General features: G+C 33.0%; 2 protein-coding genes across 2 annotated transcripts in view; one reads left to right on the forward strand and one right to left on the reverse strand.

Annotated features, from left to right (window-relative positions):
- The window catches only part of LOC135132918 (beta-glucuronidase-like), a 68163-nt gene extending 59736 nt beyond the window's left edge, over positions 1-8427 (reverse strand). The window contains exon 1 of the mRNA XM_064061143.1: positions 8364-8427. The gene's annotated coding sequence lies outside the window, so the exon portion shown is untranslated. The remainder of the gene's footprint in view (positions 1-8363) is intronic.
- A 635-nt stretch (positions 8428-9062) lies between these two features.
- LOC135132917 (matrix metalloproteinase-25-like) overlaps positions 9063-20808 on the forward strand; it is a 115224-nt gene continuing 103478 nt past the window's right edge. Inside the window, exon 1 of the mRNA XM_064061140.1 lies at positions 9063-9583. Within this exon, the coding sequence (XP_063917210.1) occupies positions 9443-9583 (141 nt within the window). The 5' untranslated portion in view covers positions 9063-9442. The remainder of the gene's footprint in view (positions 9584-20808) is intronic.

Below are 20808 nucleotides of genomic sequence, written 5' to 3' on the forward strand. Positions count from 1 at the left end.
TAAACATGTTTTAAGTTTCATGTTGCAAAGGAAGTTTACACATATTAAAACAAAATTAAAAAAAAATAAAAAAAATTTGTGTTTGTACTTCTTCAGTGCACAAGAAAATTTTTTTTTTTATAAAAATTACTGGTCCGATAACACTTAAATTCTAATCAATTCTTACCCTGTATATAAAATTTCATTAGAAAATCACGACTCCTTCTTGGTGTTCTTTTAATTTTGGCATTGAGTGTAATTTGATGAAATTCCATTTGACAACAATGTTTGATTGATATAAAGATACATATTAGCAAAAATTGGATAAGCAGTAAAAAATGTTTGACGTATCAAAAATTGTCAAAGTTTTCAAAACCTTATATTCAAAATGTTGCAATGGATTTTAGGTCCCCTGGTGTTTTATGTGGTATACAATCCTAAGGTTCTAGGTATTCCTGTTTGGAAAGAATTTGAAAATGCTTTGGAGTCTCTATTAGTATCTTTTCTTATAATAATTATGTCATTTGCCAAAATCAGTCTTAACAGGTACTAGCCCCACCCACCCACGCTTTTTTTTATTAGAGGGTATGTCATTTTATCTTAGCAGGTACTAGCCCCGCCCAGCCACTCCTATTTTCTCAGAGGATTATGTCATTTGCCAAAATCAGTTCTATCTTAGTAAGTACTGATGACTAAGTTTTAGAAAAAATGATTAAAATTTGGAAACATTACGACTTTACTTATATGCACAAGGCAGAAATTTAAAACATCTTCTCTAGTGTTTATTTAGTTTTGCTTTAATGGATTTTTCTTTTGTCGGTCTTGTTTTTGTTTATAATGTATAGGTAAATGTCTTATTCTTATTTTTTTTTGTTTATTTATTAATGAAAAATAACAGATTGTTTTATTAAGAATAATGCACAACGATTGATTGACTACTGGTTGCTATGGTTATTGTCCCAGAGAAAAAAAAGGTAGATTTCAGTCACCATCATTACTAAGAAATAGGAGTATTTTGTATGTATAGAGGTTTCCACAAATAAAATTTCGCAAAATCAAATTTTACAATTTTTCAAAGAAGCGAGATTTGTTGAATTGCACTTCAAGGGCGAGGGAAGTTCTATGAAAATAACCTTCAATCAATTTTTTTTACATAAAAATTTCAATATTTTTGAAAAGTCGACCAAAAAGCAACTGATATCGTTTTTTTTTTTTTATTTGCAAAGAAGCGAAATCTACACAAATTCTTAAATCATTAAAAAAATACAATTTTGATATGTACTTTTAAATGAAACACCATATACGTTTAAAAATAATTCGAAGTTGTAATTGTAATGTAGTTTATTTGAATATTCAAAGAATTTTCTCAATATTTCATTATAAATACCCCACCAAAGCTCTGGACACCCTGTATGTATGTACCAATGAACACATATTGCAGACTGGTTCGAGGAAAATTCTAAAACACCAATAGAAACTTGCACATGGAAGAAATGAAAGAAATTAATTCAAAGTTATCCATTTTTCCTCTGTAAATATTTCTTTGTTTATAACTTTAAACGTCCGCATTTTTTTATCATATTTCAATACATTTCATCGTGAGAAACAACACTTTTTGGTATTTATTTACTTGTCGCACAGACTTAAAATATGGGGATATTGTTACTATCGAACTGTTGTGTTATATTTATTCATTTATGTATTTACTTATTAAACTTTGGTTGTATTTGATATTGATGAGTAAGCAAACATAAACGGGCTGTGATTCAAAGGTTATTTCAAATAAAATTACTACTTACTCGTATATTGAAAACCTATTTTCTGCGGTCAGTTTAATCAAAGACTGGAGTGTGAGATGTGAAGTGAATTTATAGGGTTCTTACAAATTAGAAGACAATAAGAGCTGAAAGTAAGTTTAAAATGTTTTTAAAATTGCTATAGAAAAGTTAGGTGGCCTAGAATTTTCTCTGTGGCTTTGTTTTTAACATCTTGTTACATGTCACTAATTTGTAATACATACATTTTTGAAAAAAACTTCTTTTTAAGACAAGAGGTGGAACTAATATGATCAAACGCTTGAAACTACTAAGTATACAACGGGTCAGTTGTTTCAATTGTGTGGTAAATAAAAATAGTGCTGTGAGAATATACATATTTCACTTACAAAAAAGTATGTCTTCAATGTAGATAATTTTCGGAAATTAAAGAAAATCTGTAAAGCAGAAAACAAAATTGAATCGTTCAATATTTGACTCTACATAATGTACTAAAAAGAAAAACCATCCTCAAAAGAACGTAATTTTTGTATTCGCAAAAATTTTATTTTCGATATAAAGATAATTTTATTGTAATATTAATAATAATAACAGTGATAATAATAACTCAGTAATTTAATCCTAGTAATTATTGTTTCTGGTTTATGCATAAATCCTCTGTACATTTGATAAGTGATAAGCTTGATTATTAGAGCAATTTTGAACTCAAGTGTTCATAGAACAACATTGCATTGAATGATAGTAAACTTACAACGTCCTTGACTTCCTTTAATAAACTATCCAGCTAAAAATATACAGTGTGTGTCATCATCCTCATCACACTTGAATCATATTAAATCCATCTGGCCTAGCAACTTTCCCATCGCCGCGCCGTCCCGTCCGGGTCATCGATATTGCCACACCGAAGACAATTCGAGCCACCCTGTAAACGTCCTCGCCGTAATTTCGTCAGCACAAGTCCATAGCCGGTCAATAAAATCAAGTTAAATGTGCGGCAATAAATTCTGTCCCGGTCGAATTAAATTTTAATATACAGGCGCATCGATCAGTTTCTTGTCTCGTCCTGCGCAACAATTATTCACTGTCACGCCACTGGTTTATCACTTTGAAAAACAAATTGGCGGTTATAACAACGAAAACTTTAATTGGCCGTTCAATTGAATGCGAATTTTTCCCCGTCTCTGCTGTGTCTGCTCCTTCGCTTATTGCTCACTTCCTCATTCTCTTCTTTCGATATTTATTAGGCGGAGCGGCAAATTGGCAGGAAGTGCGGCAATCAGAGGCGAAAAGAATTATCAGCCGGTCTTTGTTTTATCGTTTTCTTTGTTGCAAGGATATTTGCCTTCGCACTCTTAATAAAATCAGCCGGCTCTATCGTCGTGCCGGCAATTAAGTTCAATTCGCGAATTCTTGATATTTGTTGTCAAGTGAGAAACAGCAGGTGATGGGAACTGAGAGGGTATTCGCAAAAGAGCGAGACGGATGCTATTGCGATCCTGTACAAGTTTCTATATTTGTGCTGAATTTATTCGCTAGGGTTAAATGGTTCGTTGCTTTGGACTTGCGTGTTTACATTATTGAATTTAAAAGGGCGGGAGATGTATTAGTATTACATTTTTATTCGTTTGGATAAATCGGTTCAGAAATTTTTGAAAATAGATCATCATCAAGGGAGAGAAATGCATGATTTTTCCTGAGGCGCCGTTTGTAGACAGAGGGCGAAGGCATTTCGCTCCTGAGGCGTATATACAATTTTTTGCACTCGCAAAACACTCCTACACACTTTAGTTTTATTTATAATACATATATTCCTAATTCTTTAGTGGAGTTTTCGTTTCTTCTGAATTGTTTTTTTTATTTGTCAGGTCATGTCAGGTCAGGTCAGGTCAGGTCAGGTCAGGTCAGGTCAGGTCAGGTCAGGTCAAATTAGGCCAGCCAGGTCCAGTTAAATCATGGTAGACCAAGTCAGGCGAGGTCAGGTCAAGTCAGGTCGGGTCTATGGTCAAATATTGAAATCGCCCCAACTGAAACAATGGCAGCAGCAGAACGTATCAAACTAAGAAAGACACTCGGACCGGATTATAGACTTAGGGCTGGAAGGTCCACAATAAATACGATTAGCAAAATTTTGGAAGTGCCAAGAAAATTAAGTACAAAAACATACAGAAATAGAGAATTATGTGTACTGATAAAATTAGATGTAAAAAATGCTTTCAACTCGGCACCTAGGATGAAGATAGTAGATACAACATTGTGGGATCAGCAGATATTTGATAAAAATAATACAATCCTTCAGACCCAGAAAAGAAGACCCAAATATTTTACAGAGTTCCACAGAGCTCGGTCCTCGTACCTACCCTGTGGAACCTATTCTATGACCAGATCATAAGAATACCTACAGAAAATGGAGTGAAGATCATAGCATATGCTGACGATTTAGTCTTGGTGGTAACAGCAGCCAACAAAGAGTCTCTAGAAGATAAAACAAGTTATGGCGTGGAAAAGATAGCCAAGAAACCAAAAGAAATGGGCAAATAGTATTAATGTCGTGATGAAGAAAAATTCGTCATATAGAAATTTCCATTTATGGCGATAGAATAGTTAATAGTAAGTCGCTAAAATATATGGGGGTGACAATTGACAAAGACTATCGGATGACCGACCATGTGAAAAAAACTTGTGAAAAGGCAAACAAAACAATTGCAGCTCTGTCAAGAATATTACCGAATGTAAGAGGTTGCAGTGACAAAAAAAGGACTGTGATCACAATGGTGGTATCGTCCATAATGCTATTCGGGGCTCCCATATGGTGTCATGTTTTGCGAAAACCAGTGGACACAATATAACGGATGGACCAAAGTATCCATTAAAGATGCAAGGAAGCCCGAAAATGGGGAAACGTAGACTGTTACGCAAGCAATACCGGCCACGGGATTTTTGGGACATATCTAAAGAGAAGAGACCAACAAAGAGAAAGCAAGAGAAGCAGAATAAGGAACATTGAAAAGTCAGGCTCGCTCCTGAAGTCTTTGAAGAAAAGAAATAAGAAGAAAAATCCGGCGACCAACCACTCCTCCTGAAATAATGCTAACGGGGTCCCGGCGGAGTTGAAGAACAGGTGGTCGAGGAAGGGGTTTCAGCCGGTAAAAGTCCTGGCACTACCAGGAATGATCGAACCTAAGTCCCTGGTGCCCATGCGGGTTTCCCCATATACATATAAAAAAAAGTTCAGGTCAGGTCAGGTCAGGTCAGATCAAGTCGGGTACACAGAGTGTTTACTAAACATGCGGCAAACATTCAGAGTTTCATACCTTCGCTTTACTTTTTCAAAACTACCAGAGTTGCTTCTTCTAGCATCTCACCTTCAGTCCGATTTCTGCAATCTTCTTCATTTTCCAATGGAACAACGAACAATGTACTCTAATGTTTTCAAATGGCTGCTAAATGAAAATTCAAGGGATTTAAATCTCGGAATCGAGTGGTTTTACTTTACGTTTATCGCCCCGTATCTTGGAAAAAAAGCATTTTTCCGAAAATTATTCAGTAACAGAAAATCTTAAAGTAAACCAAGGAATAACCCCGTGAATTTTTGCCTCATATTTTATAAACACTTTGTATATTTGTGTGTCTTCCATAATGTGTCTCTCTATCTATTCTGAGTGTGGATGTTGTTTTGGGTTCTAAAACACAAGGTGACAAACTCTTTAAACATTTACATTTGAATTTGGTATACCTACCCAAAATATTCCAACGGTCTAGCGATGGAGACAGAACTCAGAACATAATTTAAATTATTTTCAAACAAACAGGATGTTGCATTTAAAGGTTAGACACCAAAGTTTATAAATTTGGATACTGAAAAAATGCATGAAAAAAATTGTATCCAAGGATTTTTTCATCAAGATATTTATTTTTAGTAAACTGCGAAAGTATTGTAATAGGACCCATCCCTCGAACAGCTACTTTAATGTTTTTCCAATGTTTCATGACCCTCAGAATACGAAAAAGTAAGTCTGTTGTTTGTCGTCTGGTTGTGTCCATTTTTATTAGGCAGTTAATCTTCGAAAATACAGGACCGTTTTGTTGTCAAATAGGTCATTCGTTTTCGTCTGTATGTCTATCGTCAGTCGTTTGTCGTGCGTCGTCTGTGTCTATTTTGGTAAAATGCAGACCAAAATTTATTTGAACATAACCACCAACAATTTGATGCTTTCCTTTAAAATTTTTCTTAATAAATACTATTTCAATTTCATAAAAGAACGGTGACGAAGGGTGACAGTCCGGAATTTCGCCAATAACGCGTGAGGGTGGCGTGCCTCGGTGCCAAGCCTTAGGGCGACTAGTCCGCCGAACAGAAACACGAGGTGGCGCCTTCGGTCGGGAGCGGCGGTGCTCGGGCGCCACCTCCCTCTCCGGGGAAAAAGCACTGGGGTTGCCCTGAAGCCGGAGACACGGATCACTAAGTGGTCTGGTGAACGCCCGCGGAAACAAGAAATAAAATAACACAGAGGAAAATTCACAATAACCGGGTTCACAAAAAAATAACAAAAAGAATTAAATATCCCGCACGGTCGTTCTCTCCTGGACGGCGACTTCCTTCGGGACGGGATTCTCATGGTTCTGGAGGCGACGACCCTAGAACGAGAAATCGCGCGGGGACGATACGGCGACCCGGGAAGAAAAAAAAAAGGTGAAGGCGGTACGGTTTTTCGCTCGGCGGCGGAAATTTAAAAACGGTTCGAAAACGGTCAGACGATCCAAAGTGGTACTTACAGAGGTCGGAGGGTCGAATTGAATAGCAATAGTACAACGGGAACGGGAACGTCGTGGGTTTGATCCCTCATGGCATGGCTTTCTTACACGGTGACTTGTGTTATATGTTTTGTTTTTAATAATAGAGGTCATCATAAAAAAACTAAAAAGTGTTCATTTTTACAAATTCACAGCTCCGATACTTTTAAAAATCGTAGGTTTTCATTTGGCATCAAACTTTTTCGGTTACCTTCCCTTGAAATATCTATAAAACTCAACAGGGTTTGAACTTGTTTAAGCCGCTTCATCGAATGCATGTTTTTCCCGGTTTTTCTATACTTTTCAAATGGGACACCCCGTATTTTATGATTATAATATTTTCAACCCTGGTTTTATGGTAAATTTTCTTTTAGTACCAGATTTGTTAGGATTTATCGCAACAATATTACAAAATAACTTAAGTTTCTTTAAAGACAAGTTGGAACATGTTATCAAAATACAGGGTATCCCATCTGAGAACAGTAGAGAATTTGCTAATTTACTCAAGCTTTTATATACTTATGTCAAGGCAGGATTACTAAAATATTTTGTACAAAGTTTCTAGTTTCGAGCTGAGAAATTTTAAATGGAACAATTTTTCACACAAATAAATTCCAAATATCTTAAAAAACCTGTCTAATGTATTTTTTTTCCTCTTTTTGCATAAAGCATCCAAATTTTGTAAAATCATAGATGTGTTGCATTTAAATAATACACCTTCGGTATGTAGCCGTTCAACGGTACATCCTGTATATTTAATAATGAATGAGTTAGATAAGAGATTAAGAATTTTTATCAATGGTTCATGGTGATGCGTAATCTAAGGGATAAACCGCTGTACGTATAGTTATTTTTTCCAATAAATACAAACAAAAATTGGTCGAAAGCCACTTCCCTATGTGCGCTTCGAACGCCCGACCTTAGGGTTACATGGCGGAGACGCTGACTCATAAGTTATTCAGGTAATGAATCACGTGCCGCTTATTTATACCAGAAATGTCTAGGGTCAAAAATCAATGCGGATTCATAAACCACAACTATAGGAGCATGTTATTTTATAAAAATTAAATGATGTTTACTTAAAAAAACATTATCAAGTTGTTTATGGGGATAATTAGCCAAATTTTAGTAAGTGTTTTACCATCTACATGATATTAATATATACATGAATTTGACATAAAATTTGACAACAATCGGTCCAGTAGTTTCGGAGAGTATTTATACATTAATGACCTGAATAATTTAAAAAAGGCCATAGCAACGTCGCAAAAAATGTTTTCTGTACTTTTGTTTAATAATCGTCAGCGATTTTCTCCAAAACCGTGCAAAATATTAGCCAATTTTTAGCAATAGAAATTAGCTCTGTCCCTACTATTTAAACTGATAATACAAATAAGTTATAAATATTTTTATTTGTACACTCCACGTGTATTATTACGTGAAAAACTATGATGCATGGGATTTTTTTAAATTTTTGATTATAAATTGAAAGAAGCTTCATTGACTTAAGGGGCAGAAAAAAGAACTAAAAAAATACTATTTAAGTACATATATTTCTAGAAACGACAAACATCTAAAAAATGTAAAAAAAGCAACAAGTTCATTCACGACTGTAGAAAAACTTGTATGTGCATCGCGGGTTCAAAGTGCCTTCTGTAGCGTTCGACAAAACAACAATTTGCGCTCTAGGTATACAAATAAATAGCTCTTGCTGTGATTTTGAACTAGGTGGTGATTATATTCTCATATTTTTGCAATTCTTGCGACATAATTGTATGTACCTATGTAAACAATTTTTAAAATAACAATACCACTTACACAATCGCCAATCATAGGTTACCACAATTAAAGTACACAATGCATTGACAATAAAAAAGTAGAACTAATTACCGTTCGTGCAAAACTTTGGAACGGACAAATAGGTTAGTGTTTCTGAGCTATGAACTATATTTCTGTGTAAGTATTTCCATTTATCCCTAATGCTACAATTTGCAATTATGCGCACTAGGAGTACGTGTTGTGTATATTCAGTGTTTACCGAGATTAACAATAATTACTTGGGCACATTAATAATAGAATGTTTGAGTATGGGTTAAGCTTGTGTTTACCGAATTATGCAAATTGTGAGGCGGTGGTTCAAACACATAACAAAAACAAAGAAGTATATATGTTTTGTACATCTCGGGGAAGTTGTTGGGTCGAGAGCGCCCTCGGCCCAAAAATCCGGCTTTTACTATAATCCCGTTATTTACGAGGGGCGCCGTTCCGTTCAGCAAGCGGCGAACTGTCAGGAAGCGCGGTAATCAAAAGCCAAAGAATTATCAGCGGTTCTTTGTTTTATCGCTTTCTTTGTTGCAACGATTTGCCTTCGTTCCGTTAATAGAATAATCCGGTCGTCACGCCGACAATTACTCCAATTCGCAAATTCTTCATATTTGTTGACTCCGGGTCGTCGTCGTCGCCGAGAACAAAAAATAAAGACCGAAATGAGCGTTTTTCTGTACAGGCGGTGAGCAGTAGTTGTATACGCGTTTCAGCACTAACAACTCTCTCCCATTCTAGTGTAGTCCACTGTTCGTGTTGGTTGCTTGCACTCCGGGTCCCCTGCGGTCTATTTTCGCCGTTCTGACAGAAATAAAACATCTCGGAGACGCTACACGAAAAGTAGAAACAACACAAAACGAAAAGGAAAAGATTCTAGCGACGTTCGAAATTTTGAGAAAAGGCGGCAAAATGGATACCACCGGGGATTTCCGAATTTCGATTTATCTGAAGAACTTACGTTTTTGTGGTTGCCGTATTTCCTAACTTCATTCATCATATAAATCCGCGAAATGTTTACTTTCACATAATACCGGTCGGACTCTTACACGTAGTGTCTCTAATACATTTCCGAAATGTGTGGGTGCTGTGCCGTTCTACAAAGGGTCTTCTCCTGGAGGACCTTCAGTGTGTGCTTTCTCGTGCTGTGCATGTTCAGTTCCACGATCTCCAAAATCGAAAGGATTAGGAAACGCGAAATCTTGGACGACACCGTGGTAAGTCAAAAACCACCCTCACCTAAATATAACAACGAAATCATAGTCACTCTCATCGCTCAAAAAAAATTTTTTTTAGTCATTCTTATCGCTTCTGCCATCATTATCACGATTATTATTTCTCCATTATTAACCCTGAAGGATTGTAATCGTGACATCGTAGACAGTGTCGTGCGAGTCACCCTCACCTAGACAGTCTCCGTCTCCCCACTGATCGATACCCACACTTCTCGGAAAACCCGCGATTTCGCTTCAAAAACGTGCCCATTTTTCATTCGTTTTCATTATAGCGGAACGCATGCAGACGTGAGGGTGTGTTCCACCGATAAGGGTAATTAAATAAATGAACCTTCCCGAAACCCGGCCCCCACAGACCTCGCTCAAATCAGCTGCGACCGTTTCGAAAAGCAAATGGTTTTCGCCTTGGGCAGTGGGTTCAAATTATTGTTATCATGTTATGTAACTGCGGTGCGTGAAAACATGACCGCGAGCTGGCGAAAGTGGAAGAACCGCGGGAAGTTCGCACCTGTGCCATTAAAGGAGAAAATTTTGAGGGCTGTGGGATGACAGGATGGGCTGGGATTTCACGGGCGGCTATTGTTCGCTCGAATAGGCGCCCTACCCAAGTGCAGAGACGGATTCGCCGAAAACAAATGTAGTTTTAGTGCTTTGAGTCAGTCAGCTGGCGCCACGGGTAATTAGGGGTGACAAGTTGAAATGGTTGCGTTGAGACAGCATGGTATGATTAAGCAAAACGCGCGAAATGAAGTGTTGTCAAATGTATGCTAATTACGCCGACGTAGAGCTCCTTTATGTTCAATTTATGGAATAATAGCTTTCATTATTAATACAAAGTACGTCAAGCGATGTTTTTCGAACTTGTTTTTTCTACCCTGTCTATCAAAGTTGAACTGTGGCGAAAAGCGATCGATATGCACTCAGGTTGTGAGCAAAATGGGCTTTTAATCTTTATCAAACTTTATTGTTTGGTAAAGTACAGTGCAACCTGTAGCCGCGTCAATGAAAGTTCGACAAGACTTAACCTTACTTTTACTCACTGACAGGCCATCATTATTAATTTTTTTTGAACAAGCTTATTTAAAATTATGTAATTATGCATTATAATAATAAAAGATAATTACACGGAAATGAGGATTTCTAATTTGATTCATGATGACTATCCGTGCATTTACAAGGAGATAAATCAACTCGTACAATGAATTTATAATACCTGTGATTATTTTAGCAAACCTCCTTTGTTGAAATTTATCTTCCACATTTAAAAATATTTTATTAGCAGATTTATCTCTCTTATCGTTATTATTACTACTATTTTATTTTTATAGTAGTCGTGGTGCCGCGTTTATTTTTAGTATAGTTATTATCATATTACTTAATATTTTAATGAATTCATGTCCATCCATCAAAGTTTAACGTACGTTCATTTAAACAAATTTATCGAAAAGTAAAGAAAGTTTTCAATATTTATCTCGTAACTTTGTAAGAAACACTGCAGTCAATATTGAGTTTCGTTTCATCACAAGTACCAGTGTAATTGAAATAGATAAAGGAATTGTTGTCGACGAGTGTAAATAATAGCTAAACGGCATTGAGCAAATACTATTTTCAGAAACAATTTTGAGCTGTCAATGAACTTTATGTGACCCAAAATTGCGTCATTTAATCGATATCGTGAATGTACGGTACACATGCATATATGGAGGTCTCGTAAATGGAAAGTTTAACACTTTTTTATATAATAATTTATTCTGTGCGAACTTGGTGTTCGTCGGTTTTAATTTTATTTTTATATTGTTATTAATAATGTTTTCTTATTTTTTTATATACTGTAGTCAGACTAGACATGAAAAATATTTCCGTAGCCTACCCTAATCAAGAAACTTTTTGATCACCCCTGATATGTTTTGTGTGGTTCTTTTTTAAGTGGGTCCTGCATATTTGTATAAATTTTTTATTTATTCAACATAAATATTTTAGTTGTGATTATATTTAATTATTATTATCTCTTAACCTAACCTTTTATCTTTCGTTATCGGGAAAATTAATATTGTCGATGTCAAGTTTTAACCAATTTAATTTTCAAGTTGTGTTCTAATATGTTGTCTTTTTAAATATTTCTGATTTATTTCTTTCAAAAGTTTTTGATTTTCAAAAATGTTGCAAGGAAAATAGTTTTCCTTCAAATTGGGAATAAGATCCATCTGATGAACGGCTACTTTAAATTTTTCTACGTTTCATTACCTTGAGAGAGAGAAAAAATAAGTCCCTCCGTTTCCGTCTGTCTGTCTGCCGTCTGTCGGCTGTCTGTGTCAATTTTTATTAGACAAAGAATCTCAGAAACTCATAAAAAGATTGGTGTCAGATCTTTGACACCACAATTTGAAAAATTGAAAAATCCGAGAATTTGGAGAATCAAAAATTGCAAATTCGAAAGATAGAAAAAACGAAAGATTGTAGAATTCATTAAAAAAAACTGGGAAAGTGAGAAATCGAAAAATAGAAAAGTTCAAAGGATGAAAAATCGAAAAATCTAAAAATTTGAAAAATTCAGAAGTTGGAGAATCGCAAAATTTGAAATTGAAAAATCGAAAATACGAAAGATTAAAATACTCAAAACGGCAAAGCTGAACGATCGAAAAATTTCAAAATTCTAAAAGAACGAAAATCGAAAAATTGAGAAAAATCGATATACGAAAAAATCCAGAGATTGGAAAATTGCATGGTGGAAGAATCGAAGAAGTTACAAAATTATAAAACTAAAAAATCTAGAACTGAAAAAATCGAGACTCGGAAAAATTAAAAATTGCAAAATTGAGAAATGGAAAAGGCTAAAAGAATCGGAACATTGAAAAATTCCACAAAAAAAATTAAAACTGAAAATTTCTAAAGAAAGTTAAATGTTCAAAAAGTAAAAAGTTCAAATGTTGAAATCGAAAAATTTGAAATTGAAAAATCTAAACAACGAAATTTTATAATCGGAAAATTGCAAAATTCTAGAATTAAAACCTGAAAAATCTAAAAATGGAAAAAGGGGGAATTTGAAAAATCAAAAATTGCTAAATCGAACATTGGAAAGAACGAAAAATTGTACAAGAGTTGTAAAAAAGTTAGAACTCGAAAAGTTGAAGAAACGAAAAATAGATAAAACTAAAGATTGTAAAATCGGAGAGTTGTAAAGAAAGTTAGAAGTCAAAAAATTGAAAGAAGTTGGATAATCTTAAAAAAAAAAAAATTAAAATTGAAAAATTGCAGAAATTCAGAATTGAATCCAAAAATTTGTAATTTAAATTGAAGAAACTAAAGTCTAAAATCAAAAAATTGCCAAATTGTAAAATTAAATGATCTAAAATCTAAAAATCGAAAGATTGCAAAATAGAAAAATTTTTAAATTAGAAATTGTGAAAAAAGTAAAAAAACTGAAAATTGAAAAATCGTCAATCGAAAAAATCGATCTATTGAAAAATCGTATGGTCGAGGAATCGAACAAACAAAATTGTAAAACTGAAAAACCTAGAAATGGAAAAATCAAGAATTTGAAACATCAAAAATTGCAAAGTTGAAGAAATGGAAAAAACGAAAAATTGTAAAATCGAAACTTCGAAGTATCCCACAAATGAAAAATCGAATAACTTAAAAATTGAAAAAGAATTCAAAAGTTGAGGAATCGAAAAATTTGAAATTGAAAAATCGAAAAAACGAAAGAAAAAAGTCGAAAAATTGCAAAATTCTAAAATTAAAACCTAAAAAATCTAAAAATGGAAAAATGGAGAATTTGAAGAATCAAAAATTGCTAAATCGAAAATTGGGAAAAACGAAAAATTATAGAATATGTATATGGAAAATATGGATGATCGTAAAATCGGAGAGTTGTAAAGAAGTTAGAACCAGAAAAATTAAAAAATCAATAGTCAGAAATCATAAAATCAAAAAATTTTAAATTGGAACTGCAGAAATTTAAAAGTTACAGAATCGACAATTTGAAATTAAAAAATCCAAAAAACGAAATATTAAAATGCCTATAAGTCGCAAAGTTGAACGATCGAAAAATTACAAAATCCTAAAATTAAAAGATCGAAAATCTCAAATCGAAAAATTGAAAAATCAAAATTCTGAGGAACCAAAAGTTAGAAAATAGAAAAATTGTAAAACCCAAACATCGAAAAATCCCACAATGAAAAATTAAAAAATAGAAAAACCGGAAGATTGTAAAATCGGAGAGTTGTAAAGAAAGTTAGGAATCAACAAATTGAAAAAAAAAATAAAATAAAATTGATGAGATCAACAGTTGAAGAATAAAAAAATTTGGACATGAAAAATCAGAAAAACGATATATTCAATTAAATAACATAAACTGCCATAAACGATCCAAAAATTGCAAAATTCTGCAATTAAAAGATCGGAAATCTCAAATCGAAAAACAGAAAAACTGAAAAACTAAGAATTGTGAAACTGAAAAATCGAGCTTTGAAGAAACAAAAATTGCAAAATAGAAAAACTATAACCGAAACATCTAAAAATAGAAAAACCGGAAGAACGTAATATAAAACAAAAAATTGAAGATTTGAAAAGTTGAAGCATCGAAAAATTTTAAATTGAAGAATCGAAAAAATGATAAAAATAAAAAATTACAAAATTCTAACATTAAAATGTCGAAAGTCTACAAATGAATGAAAAAACTGAAACTTTAAAGTCGAAAAATAGAAGCTGAAAACTGAAAAACTAAGAATCAAAAAATCGAAATACGAAAAAATCGAGGGACTGGAAAATCGCATGGTCGATGAATCACTTACAAAGTTGTTAACCTGCAAAATCTAAAAATGGGAAAATGAAGAATTTGAAGGATAAAAAAAAGTAGAATCGAAACCTCGAAAAATCCCATAAATGAAAAGTCGAAAACATTAAAAATTGAAAAAATAGCAATCGAAGGATCCAAACAACTGAAGATTGTAAAATCGAAGAGTCGCAAAGAAATGTTCAGAGTCGAAAAAGTGAAAAATTCGCAATCCGAGAAATCGTAAAATCAAAAATTTCAAAATTGAAAAATTCCATAACTTCGGAAGTTGAAAAATAAAAATTTTTTAAAGGGTTAAAAAATTAAAAATCAAGAAATTGAAAATGAAAACATTAAAATGAAAGTATACAAAGGCTATGAAGGTATAAAAAAAGAAGAGATCGGAGAATTGAAAAATTAAAGATTGATGATTTGGGAAATCAGAAGGTCTCACATGGGAAAATTCACATAAATTCAAAAATGGAAAGATCGAAAAATTGGAAAAGCGAGAAACTACAAAATTCTAAATTTGAACCATCGAAGACCTACAAATCCAAAAATTGAAGAAAAGAACAAACGGAAAATTAAAAAGTCGAAAAAGTGAAAAAGGAAACATTAAAAAAAGGTCAAAAAATTAAAATCTTTCTAAAAATGGAAAAATCAAGGGAATTGGAGAATCGAAAAGTTGGTGGATTGAAGTACATACTTATTAGAAGATTTCCCAATGGAGAATTAAAAAAAAATTAAAAATTCAAATATCAAAAAATTGGAAGAGCGAAAAATCGAAGAATCTGTGGTTATCATGGAGAAAAAAATAGAATTAAATGTGCAAGATCAAATTTTATGAGTAACTTGGAATAATTTTTTTGAGACAGTTTAGGCACACTTGAGGATGTCTGAGAAAATCTTTAAAATATTTGAACAAACATTTTGGTTAGCGATCGGAGTACGAAGTGTTTATGGTCCACAGGAAATGTTCAACCGTCTTCATTTATTTAAAAAAATCTTCATTCTCTCCGCTACGATTTACATGAAGCGAAATATTGTAATAATTACTTATGCACATATTTAAAGAGAAATAACGGCGTCAGACATAAGTCGTTATAACGTTAATATACTTGTCACGGGACTAATAAAAAGAAGGTTTCATTGTGATAATAATGCAAGTGCGCATTTGAAATTTATTTTTATTGTGTTTTTTCTCCATTATGCAGACACATAAATACGAACACTTTCGACCATTCTTTATCAATTATCAAGTTTGTATTCAATAAAAAAATACGAGTGTTCTTCAAGTACCACATTGACCCTTAAACTGAATATTTCGAACCAATCACCAAAAAATGGCTGAGCTAGCGATAAAGGACCTGTTGTAAGAAAGACGAAGTGTTTTTTCTGCGCACGTCTTGTATTACTTAATCAAAATGACATTCCTCAGATGATTCAAATTTCTACAAGGTTTACGAAGAAAAATAGTGCTGCTTTAAATACAACTTTAGTTGCTGACGTCTAAGCAGTGCCTATAATTAGCACGAAATGAAGTGAAATGGGCTTTTCATGAATAAGTTATAAGCTTGTAATGACCGGTTGTTAAATTGTGAGTACTTAGTTTACTGTCAATCTAGATTGTATTATTTCGTTCATTCCCCAACGAACACTTGGTGAAATGGAACTTAGAAATGACTTTAAATAAAACACACGTAAAATTGAAGCTAATAGAAATTGGTAAACTTTTTTTTGAATTATCGTTTTACCATAGTTTACACAATGACGAACACATTTTTCAATTCAACGGAGAGTTTTTCCAACAGCGGGTCTTTTATAATTAACCGTTTCATGCAATTTTAAAAGAGTATCTATATAAATTTGACAAATAGATAATTTGTTATTAAACTTGGTCTTTATCGCCTACTCGCAACACATTTGTAATAATTAGAGCTTCTCAAGCCGCCTTTCTATCCAGAGCCGATTTTCCTCGGAACAAACCTGCCAGCACCAATTCAACAACAATAAATCATTCACTTTAATGTTCCAGAAAATCCGCAATTCCTGAAACTAAATTTTCAAAACCGAATGACTTCCAACTAACGTTCTCAGAAACGTGTCGAAAAACTCTGCCAAATCATTTACCCGTTCCCCTAAGAAAAACAACGCCGAATGACGCGTGAAAATCGCAACCGCAAATATCCCATGTGAATGCATCAGGTGTTTAGACATTTCCTCGGCGACTCAGTGATTCACTTCAGGTGTCGTAACACTGGGTCGTTCCCTTAGCGAAATTGCCAACACTATTTCGTGAAAAACACTCACCACCAGGGGAAATAATTACAGGAAATCAGTCATCCAACAAGATAACACTCCGAATGTAAACAAGCTGAAGGTGTAGTTTAATATCTTCGTCACGTTTGAGGTCTTGGTGCCTTATCCGACAAAGACGACAGATGTCTTCGGATATGGAAACACGGCGCTGAAGAACTGTGTGTGGCCTCCCATCCGCTCGAAAAAAGCACGTCGTTATTTTGCCACTCCAGAAACGGGAGAAACTCTTGAATTTTGTTTTCGTTGGGAGCCGGTTGGGTCGTTTAAGTGCAAAGCGGGCTTTGTTTCTTGTGGGCTAAAATGTTTGATCCGGTTTAACCCAACCGACGCGGTTTCTTGTTTCTGTGTGTGATGGGTGTTGTTCTTTATTTGAAGGAACTCAAATCGTGTGTTTATTATTAAATTTGGTATCATCTTTACGATGATTCCAACATCTTTGTGTAGGTCGTAGAAAAAATATTGTGTGTACAACGCACATGTACTAGTAACTTGGAACTCGAAAGAATTTCGGCATTCACAGCTGTTACTCGTAGGAAAATAATTTTTCAATTAAACCTTTTTGTGATTCTTCTCCCCCCCCTCTCTACCTCATCCACGGTAAGCTTACTTTATGAATCATTGTAATTAGTGTTATACAAGTAAACCAGAAATAGATGTGATTCCTCAAGAAATCAATATCTTCCACAAGAGATATATTAATGGAGGCTATCTCAAGGATCTCTGTTAGGTTTTGTGATGTTTGCCAATTTCATTAATGATGCTTCGACAAAACATAAACATATGCTACAAAATTAGTTAATTACACGAAATAATGGTAAATTATTATACTCTGTATCAAGCTTTGAAGTGATAATCGAATTAGTAGAAGGTCATTTGGACAGAACTTCGCTCGCCTTTGAAGTAAAGCCCAATAAATCTCGCTTCTTTGAAAAATCATACAATTAGATATTGCGATGTTTTTTTTTATCTATATAAAGTAAGAACCAGTGACGTAAATAACTCCAAAAAATCAAATATCGAAAAATGGGAATATCAAAAAATCGAAATGTAAAAAAAAATTGAAAAACAGAAATCTAAAAAATGGAATTGAAAATTTGAGAAATCGAAAAGTAAAAAAAAAAATTGAAATGTCTAGAAGCTGAAGAATGTAAAACTTGAAAAATCGAAAATTCGATGGACTAAATATTCGAAAAAACGAAAAATCAAAAATTCAAAATCGAGCTTTCGCAAAATCAAACAATTGAAGAAGCAAAATACAGAAAAAACGAAAAATCGAAACGTCGAAAAGCCAAGAAATCGAAAAATTGTGAAACATCGAAAAATCGAAACATCAAAAGATCCAGAAATCGAAAAGTTGAAAAATCTAAGAATTGTGACATCGAAATGCTCCAAACTCAAAAATACAAAAACTAAAATTTGAAAATTTTAAATTAAAAAAATCGAAACATCGAAATCTCGAGGAATCGTAAGATTGATAAAACTGAAAAATCGAAAAATTCAAAAATCAAAAAATTGAAGACTCGAAATATTGGAAAATTACAAAGTCCAAATATCGAAAAAGTGAATAATCGATAAATCGAAAAACTGAAAAATCGAGAATTCAAGAAGTCGAAAAATTGAAAAACTGGAAAATCAAAAACTTTAAAAACAGAAAAATTGAAGAATCGAAAAACTGAAGAATCCCAAAACTGAAACGTCGAAAAAACGATATATCGAAAAATTGAAAAATCAAGAAATCAAGAAATCGAAAAATTGAAGAATTAAAGATTTGGAAGTCGAGAAACTGAAACATCAAAAATCGAGAAATAAAATTTTTAATTTAAAAAAAAATGCAAAAATTGACAAATTGAATCATCGAAATCTCGAGCAATCGTAAAATGGATAAAACTGAAAAATTAAAAGAAAAAACTGAAAAAACGAAAAATTGAAAAAAAATTTAAGAATCAAAAATCTGAAAAATCCTAAAACTGAAACCTCGAAAAACTGAGATATGAAAAATTTAAAAAAAAATTAGAATCGAAAACCCGAGAAATCCCAAAACTGATACCTCGAAAAACCTAGATATTGAAAAATTGAGAAATCAAGAAGTCGAAAAATCGAAAAACTGAAAAATCAAAAATTTGGAAATCAATAAATCGAGAAGTTGGGAAACTGAAACATTAAAAATCAAGAAACAAAATTTTAATTAAAAAAAAAAAAATGGAAAAATTGAAATATTGAACCATCGAAGTTTCAAGGAATCGTAAAATTGATAAAACTGAAAAATCCAAAAATTTAAAAACCGAAAAATTGAAAAAGCGAAAAACTGAAAAATAAAAAAAACTATAAGTCGAGAAATTGAAAAATCGAAAATTTAAGAAATCAAAAAATTAATATATCAAGAAACTGAGGAATCGAAAAATTGTAAAGTCCCAAAATCCAAATATCGAAAAAGTGGTCAGTCGACAAATCGAAAAATTGAAAAATCAATAAATTGAAAAATCGAAAAACTGAAAAAAAAAGTAAATAATCGAAAACCTGCAAAATCAAAAACCTTAAAAACAGAAAAATCGAAGAATTAAAAATTTGGAAATAGATAAACGCAGAAATTGAGAAAGTGAAACATCAAAAATCGGGAAATATAATTTGAAATAAAAAAAAATATGGAAAAATTGACAAATTGGATCATCGAAATCTCGAGGAATCGTAAAATTGATAAAACTGAAAAATCCAAAAATTTAAAAACCGAAAAACTGAAAAAGCGAAATACTGAAAAATAAAAGAACTAGAAGTCGAGAGATTGAAAAATCTGAAATTTAAGAAATCAAAAAATTATAAATATCAAGAAGCTGAAAAATCGAAAAATTGTAAACTCCTAAAATCCAAATATCGAAAAAGCAATCAGTCGATAAATCGAAAAATTGGAAAAAAATTGAAGAATCGAAAACCTGAAAAATCCCAAAACTGAAACCTCGAAAAACCGAGATATCGAAAAATCGAAAAACCGAAAAATCAAAAACAAAAATTAAAAAATAGAAGTGAAAATTCGAAAATCGATAAATCAAGAAGTCGAGAAACTGAAACATTGAGAAATCAAAAAATGGAAAAATCAAAATATCGAAAACTCGAAAAGTCAGGAAGTCGAGAAACGGGAAATTAAAAAATCGAAAACTCGAAAATTTAGAAACTACTGAAAAATCGAGCAACTGAAATATTGGAAAAAAGAAGAAAAATCGAAAATTTGAAGAATAGAAAAATTGAGCAATCGAAAAATTGAAAATCGAGGAATTGAAAAATCGAAAAATTAAAAAATCAAAAAACTGGAAAACCCGAAAACTGAAATGTCGAAAAATTACGAAATCGAATTTTGATTAACGATTTACCATCATCTGAACCTAAAACGTTTGCAAGATTCCAGAGCATTCGCTTTTTCAGTTTTAAAGTTAAGTTGGAATACAATACAATTTTGATTTTTTTCCAAAATTCTCGATGTCTAGAAAAACTCAACACGGATTCATAAGCCGTAAGTGGAGGAGTATCTTATTTTATAAAATCTAAATAACATTTATTAATATTAATTTTGATGGAATGATTATCCAGATTTTGGTTAGCGTTTTACCATTTAATACGCATAAAATCTGATAACGATCGGCCCAGTTGTTTCGGAGATTATTTGTCTAATAAAAATATGGAGACACGGCAGACGGACAGACACATAGACGGACGGAAACGGGAGACCTATTTTTTCTTACTCTAGGGGACGCAAAACCTCGAGAAAAGATAAAGGTAGGCCGTTGCCCGATCGGCTCGATTACAATACTTCCTTAGCTTATGCTCGGGAAGTAAAAAAAATCGTGTAGTGACAAACTTGCTTCCTAGTTCTGAAAGTCTACCTGCCGTGAGCATTAGAATTAAATGGGTTTTACTGAGTTAGAAAATTCTCGGAACCATAATTATATGGCCTGTAAAAAATTAATAGTTTTGTAAACTTTGTTATTGACCGCCACCATATATACATAAAAGCAATGCACTTATTTGTAGTCGTGTAATTGTTTATACAATAGTTTAAAATAGTGAGTACGCGCGAAGAAAAACGATTACGGTTAAATAGGACTTGATCTATGTTACATTGTGC

The sequence above is a fragment of the Zophobas morio genome, unplaced genomic scaffold (assembly GCF_036711695.1).
Source record: "Zophobas morio isolate AGI-343-1 ecotype UQ-CSIRO unplaced genomic scaffold, CSIRO_AGI_Zmor_V1 ptg000021l, whole genome shotgun sequence".
In the NCBI taxonomy this organism is placed as follows: Eukaryota; Metazoa; Arthropoda; class Insecta; order Coleoptera; family Tenebrionidae; genus Zophobas; species Zophobas morio.